This window comes from Sesamum indicum, linkage group LG11 (assembly GCF_000512975.1).
Source record: "Sesamum indicum cultivar Zhongzhi No. 13 linkage group LG11, S_indicum_v1.0, whole genome shotgun sequence".
NCBI lineage: Eukaryota > Viridiplantae > Streptophyta > Magnoliopsida > Lamiales > Pedaliaceae > Sesamum > Sesamum indicum.
In genome coordinates, this window is record NC_026155.1 from 3,512,725 (window position 1) to 3,520,198 (window position 7,474).

General features: G+C 42.1%; 1 protein-coding gene across 1 annotated transcript; it reads right to left on the bottom strand.

The window, feature by feature from the left end:
* LOC105173330 lies at positions 1,178-4,393 on the bottom strand. Its single transcript, XM_011095031.1, has 3 exons — positions 3,452-4,393; positions 1,545-3,371; positions 1,178-1,213 (listed from the first exon to the last, which is right to left on the bottom strand). Exons 1-3 carry the CDS (start codon positions 4,391-4,393, stop codon positions 1,178-1,180), a joined length of 2,805 nt encoding a protein of 934 aa, XP_011093333.1.

The following is a 7,474-nucleotide window of genomic DNA, read 5'->3' on the forward strand; positions in this document are numbered from 1 at the left end:
GAGGACAAAATTGCACAGATGCAACGAAGACAAACTGTTTTACTTTATTTTTTGGTTGTATCTTGGCTTGTGGTATTGTTTAAATATTGATTTGGTTGTATAATGTAATTTTCCACCAAGTTGCTGATTTTTCCTTCCAATTCTCCATGCTTTCCCTCCATATTTAATAACAGCAGATGGATTTCAACAACTGCCATTAACTTTTAACGAAAATTCCCATCTAGTACTGAAATTGGAAAAAAAATCCACATACGGGACCAAAATGTGCGAATTGCCCTTAGTATGGGATTAAAATTGAAATCGAGTCCACTTATGGGACCAAAAATATAATTTACCCTTTTTGTGGTTGGATAAAGGTTTGAAGCGTTTCAATTGTATCTACAACAACCAAAGTGTGAAAATGTATTAAATTGTTAAACCCTTTTCGTGCTTATTTTGTGCCTCCCTTATGATTCCGTAAAACAAAGGTTTTATGTAGAAGTTGTTATGCATGTTCAATTCTGGATTAAATTTTTAAATTTCGGTTACTCCTCCCTACCCATATCGAATCCAACAACCTAAATCGAATTTCTGTTGCACTTAATAATCCCGAAGCTGCTTGGATATCATTCATCTGCATGACACGCTTAATCCCTAAACTACCTTGCTTAACTGGTCTGCATACCATGTGCTAATCAGCATTTAGATGATCCTCCAGATGAGGCCCCAGTCTACAAGAATGCAAACAACTTCTTCTCAATTTTCTTCAAAACCTTCTTAGGCAGAATTAACACAGATGTCCAATACATATATGATAAGTTGATAGGATAGATTTTATCAGTTGCACCTGATGTAGGTCGCTCAAAATTAGAATTTTTGGACCGGGTCGCTAGATCGGATTGCTGGGTTGAGATCGCTGAATCCTTCTTTCGAGTTACCTGAAGTGGATCCTGAGAACACATCAAACGTAAGACTAGCCGAGAAGCCCTCGTTGATGGCCCTCCGATGCTTAAGTTAGAAAAGGTGGGGTCGAAAATATGATAACGAGATCGAGTGAGATCACAAATGGCGGTAAAATAAGTGGTAAAAACGTATTTGAATAATCATAAATGAGGCTATTTATACTTGTACGGTACCCTTTATGTGTGCGACACGTGGCTCCAATGAGAGCGGGCCACGTCACCCCCTGTAAAGCCTGCTACCGCCGCTGCTGCACCTGTGCACTGGGCCCCACCTGCGCAGTCATAGGAGGTATATAAAAAGTGCTAATAATTGGGGGGTATTTTTGTAAATATGTAATTTCCCTCATCATTACTCCCCCACTTCTCATAGTGTCATTAATGACACTAAGAGAAGTGAACAGTCGTTATGCCAGTTGGAGGGGTCTCGGCCATCCGTTCTAAGCCACGTGTCTTCATCTGCTGGAATGTGGAAAGGCGCGTCGCCACAAATATTCCCCTATATATAGTCCCCCATTTGAACTTTTATGACCGCACCAACTAATCGCATTCGACCTCTCCCTGTACCCGCATCGCGACAAGTTGTGAGTTCGTATATACATCTACCTGCCTTATACCTCCATCTAGCGCTGTCTGCAATCCTTGAATTAAAGCCTCGTACTCAGCTTCGTTGTTTGTAGCCGGGAAATTTAACCTCACAGCGATCTCGATCTCAGCTCCATCCGGTCCCTGTAGGTAAATACCGGCTCCTCCATTCTTCGAGGTCGACGACCCATTTACATGCAACAACCATTTCTCCTCTTTTTCTGGCTGTTCACCAACGAACTCGACCAAGAAATCGGCAAACACTTGCGCTTTTATTGCATTCCTTGTCTGAAATTCGATGTCAAATTCTCCTAGCTCCACTGCCCATTTGATCATCCTGCCAGATGTATCCGGTTTTGACATAACCTGCTTCAAAGGATGATTAGTCAGCACAACAATGGGGTGGGATTGGAAGTAAGGTCGCAATTTTCGCGCTGTTATCACCAAGGCTAACGCTAGCTTCTCGATCTGGATGTATTTCTTTTCCGCCCCTTGCAACATCTTGCTTACATAGTACACGGGGTTTTGTTTGCCGTTTTCTTCTCGAATCAGCACCGAACTTACTGCGTTATCAAAAACAGCTAAATACACATACAACTTCTCTCCAATCATGGGATTAGAAAGTAGTGGTGGGGTAGTTAGATACAATTTTAGCTCCTGAAGAGCCTGTTCGCATTCCTCATTCCATTCAAAATTGTTCGATTTTCGCAAAACCTTAAAGAAGGGTAAATTACGATCAGCAAACCTGGCTATAAAGCGATTTAGCGATGCGACCTTTCCCGTTAGCTGCTGCACTTCCTTTATCGACTTCGGCGACCCCAGCTGCATGATCGCCTTCATTTTTTCTGAATTAGCCTCGATGCCCCGCTCGCTAACCATATAACCCAAAAACTTACCCCCACGCACCCTGAAGGTGCACTTAGATGGATTCAGCTCCATGCCGTAAGATAGCATAATGTCAAAAGCTGTTCGCAAGTTTGTCAAGTGATCGTCCTCCTGCTTGCTTTTGACCAGCATATCATCAACATATACTTCCATAGTACTTTCGATATGATCTTTGAACATTTGATTGACCAATCTCTGGTAGGTCGCTCCTGCGTTCTTCAATCTGAATGGCATTACATTGTAGCAATAGACCCCTTTCTCGGTCACGAACGCAGTTTTCTCTGCATCGTCCTTGGTCATAAAAATTTGATGGTAGCCCTGATAAGCGTCCATCATGCTAAACAGTGCACATCTCGCCGTTGAGTCCACCAGCAGATCGATCCTCAGAAGCGGGTATGGATCTTTTGGGCATGCTTTGTTAAGATCAGTGTAGTCCGTACACATTCTCCATTTTCCAGCTGCTTTTGGAACGATAACCACATTTGATAACCAGGTCGTGTATTGGACTTCTCTAACGAACCCAGCTTGCAGCAACTTATTAACTTCTTCTTCGATGATCCTATTCCTTTTGACCCCGAATACTCTCTTTTTTTGTTTCACCGGCTTAACCTGTGAATCAATATTAAGCCGATGTACAATTACCTTGGGGTTTATACCTTGAAAATCAGAGGGCCTCCACGCAAAGAGATCGTTATTATTCCGCAAAAAATCAATCATCATTGTTTCCATCTCCTTCGTCATCTGCGACCCAATACGGGTCGTTTTCTGGAAATTTTCTGAAATTAGCTTGACCTCCTTATATTCTTCTAACGGCTCGATTCTTTCCATCTTTCCTCGTTTTGCCTCCTCGCTTTGACTCATCTCCTCTTTTCTCTTCTCGTTTTTCATGGCTTCTCCCTGCTTAACAGCTAGATTATAACACTGCCTCGCTGTTCGTTGGTCGCATATCACTTCCCCTATCCCCTGCGTCATGGGGAACTTCATCTTTAGGTGGTAAGTAGACACACAGCTTTGAACTTATTTAATTCGGGTCGCCCTAGTACCACATTATATGCGAACGGACTGTCAACCACCAATAATTGAACCATGCAGGTCTTTCTCTTGGGTTCCTCCCCCAGTGAAACTGGCAACTCTGTCACCCCTTCGGGAACGACCTCGCTACCCCCAAATCCGACCAAGGGTGTCTGGACAGGCTTCAATCTCACATTTCCCAAATCCATTTTCCTGAGAACATCACAGAAAATAATGTCAACAGAACTACCATTATCAATCAACCCTTTGTGTACCTGGTAGTTGGCGATGTCCATTTTTATAACCATGGGATCGTTCTGGTCAGGAGCATCCGCACTCATATCTTCATCTCCAAAGACTATATTTTCTTGTTTTTCTACATGCATCACTTGTTGTCCGTATCTGGACTTGCTTTCCCTGGCATATTTTTTCCTCGACCTCATTAAGTCTCCATTTGTCGGCCCACCAGATATAGTATGGATAATGCCCTTCGTGGGTGGATTATCCTGAGCTGTACTCTTCCCTACCTCGTCCCTCTGGTGTCGCTCATGGCTTCGCGACCTGCTGCGATCACCTGCTTCAGCTCTCCTGTCAATCAGATGTTTGAAATAACCTTGCCTCACTAGCCTTTCGATCTCGTCTCTCAGTTGGTAGCAGTCCTCCGTGTTATGCCCTTTGTCTTTATGGAACCTGCAATATTTATGTGAGTTTTTCTTAGCCGGGGTATCACGCATCTTACCCGGCCATTGCAGGAGGCCCTCCTTCTCGACCATCGTCATCACCTTCTCACTAGTAGTTGTCAATGGGGTGTATTTGTGATATCGAGGCACATACGGCCCTCTCCGTTCGCAATCCTTCTCAGATCGTTGCTTGCCCTCTCGTGATCGCTCTCCTCTCGATCGTCCCGGATCCCTTGTCCAATCGTTGTCTTTCATAGCATTCATCTCTTCCTCATCAATATATTTTTGAGCCATTTCCATTAACTGCTATGTTCCCATTGGCGGGTCTCGGACCAATGCTGACGCGAAGGGACCTTTATGCAAACCATGTATTAAGATGCTCACCATCATGTCGATCCTTAAATCCTGGACCTCCAGTACCTCGTTATTGAACCGTCCCATGAAAGCCTTCAATGTTTTGTCCTCTCTCTGTCTGATCGTGAACAGGTGGGTGGCTGACCTCTTCGCTTTTCTTTTGCTGGCAAAATGGAAAGAAAATTTGTGAATTAACTGTTCGTAAGAATCAATCGTTCCACTACCTAGGCTCGTGAACCATTCTTGAGCCTTGCCCTACAAATTGGTGACAAACAACTTCGCCTTGATCGGGTCCGTTTGGCCATAGAGATTCATGACCAGATCGGATGCAGCAACATGTTCCCTAGGATCCTTGCTCCCATCGTACTTGGGTAGATCCAGGAATCAAAAACTACTATCTAACACCTCCAACAGAATCTGATTTGTGAAGGGCGAGCTCCTATTCTGCGATACGATCTCTCCCCTTTTCTTTAATTCTTCGATTTGCTTCCCTAGTTGCTCAATCTGCTTCCCAACGCTATCTACCTCTGCTCACGATATGGCTGGTTGTCTAGTGGCTGTTCTCCTGCTGGCCATTGTTCTTTTGCTGGTTACTTCTTTCGATAAGGTTCTCTCGGGGCCTTTTTCAGGCGTCCTTGAGACCTCTCTCCTTTGTTCTGCTTCTATTTCCCGAAACAACTGCCTCTTAACCCCTTCTCTAGCTGGGGTTACTGTTCTGCGCTCATACTCCACGATGGCTTTCCTACTCGCTTCCTCGATCATACGCTGCAGTTCTTCCTTCGTCATCTGTAGCATCCTCTCTTCTCCTTTCCCAGGGGTTTCCTCTACCTATTGATCTCGTCGTGATGACCCTTCCATTTTCAGTTCGTTCTCAGTTTCCCACAGACGGCGCCAAATGATGTAGGTCGCTCAAAATTAGGATTTTTGGACTGGGTCGCTAGATCGAATCGCTGGGTTGAGATTGCTGAATCCTTCTTTCGAGTTACCTGAAGTGGATCCTGAGAACACAGCAAACGTAAGACTCGCCGAGAAGCCCTCGGCGATGGCCCTCCGATGCTTAAGTTAGAAAAGGTGGGGTCGAAAATATGATAACGAGATTGAATGAGATCACAAATATGGCGGTAAAAACGTATTCGAATAATCATAAATGAGGCTATTTATACTTGTACGGTACCCTCTATGTGTGCGACACGTGGCTCCAATGAGAGCGGGCCACGTCACCTCCTGTAAAGCCTGCTACCGCCGCTGCTGCACCTGTGCACTGGGCCCCACCTGCGCAGTCATAGGGTGCAGTCATAGGATGTATATAAAAAGTGCTAAAAATTGGGGGGTATTTCTGTAAATATGTAATTTCCCTCTTCAGCACCCTTTGCACTATATGGAAATCTCTATTATCTCTACCCAACTAACCTGTTATTAATCCTCTCCAGTATTTATTTGCAGTTTACACGAGACAACTTGGACGACAGTAAAGATACCACTAAGTACCTAATTGGCAGCTACCCTTGTGGAATCCAAACACACCTTGCAGGTAATTAACAAGAGAAAGAGCATACTTAAAGAATATGATCTAGCTTTTGCCTATATTTGCTTGCAATCCTAATAGAGTTACAAACTTACCAAAATTATCTCTTATCACCTGAGCTGATCCTCTATTAGCTTTGTAAGAAAGTAGAATGTCATATGCAAAACTTAAGATATAGAGGCCAACTTCCTTGCATCTCTAGTGATAATCAAAGTTATCTACTTGTTGTATGTAATATTTAATGCTTGCTTCCAACATCTCCATCACTAACACAAAGAGGTGGGGGACATAGAATCCCCCTGCTTCAATCATTTGGAGGTTTTAAAGTATCTATAGGGCTGGCCATTGAGCACCACTGAATAAGTTAGAGTAGTCACACATCCTGTTATCCATTTAGCAAATCTATCAAGGAATCCGTATGGCTTCAGTGCAACAATCAAGAGGGCTGGCTATCAACCACCACTGAATAAGTTGGAGTAGTCACACATCATGTTATCGACTTTACAAATCAGTCAGGGAATCGATTATAGCTTGAGTGCAATAGTTAAGAAATTCCAAGATATTGTATCATATGCCTGAAAGAATCGATATGGCTCGAGAACGCGACAGAAGTGTAAAATAAAAAAAATTATTTAAAATGGTTCAAATGGATGTTTTCTTTGAAATTCACGGGCGTTCGGTATTTGTCAAAAGCATATGATAGGATCACATTTTGTGCTTATTTCATATAATATTTTGGCCTATTTTGTGACAAAATGTTCCTAATTAAATATTATTTTGCAGCATTAGGACAAAAGAAATGGAAAATGAAGAAAAGCACCAAATAGAAATTCAAACAAGACTCAAACTCAATTTTTGGCAAGAGATTGGAGCTGCTTGGACTACCTCCGATGAAGGAAGAATTTAACTAGGATTATAATTTTATCTCTATAAGTCGTTTAGTTCAACTAGGAATCTACTTCTAATCCTAGTAGAACTAGGTATCTAGCTATTATAAATAGGTGATGTAATTCACTTTAAGAGACAACTTTTGAACTCTTCTATTTCTCTACGTTTTTATAATATTTTCTTACTTTGCTTTTCATGCGTTCTTCCATTAGCATATCTAGCTAGTTCTCTTATTCCGGTTGAAGATTTGGTGATTGATTAAATCCAACGAGTTGTGAGATCTAATTTATGCTTTCTACTTTTATTCATGTTGGTATTTGTGTTGTTCTGTGAGATCTAATTTATGCTTTCTACTTTTATTCATGTTGGTATTTGTGTTGTTCTCTGTGCTTTTATTACAGATAATCTGATTTATTGTCAAGAATATTTTCCTAGCCAATTGAACTTATAAATTCGTAATTGTTTGTTTAGTTCAATAACTAGTGGTAACATAGCATAATTGATTATGTAGAAGTTTTCGATTATGTTGTGGAGAATGCACAATCTAACTTAAATAAATCCTTGTAGGAATTTATTGGTTAGAATTGGGCCTTTCTAGTTCTTAATTC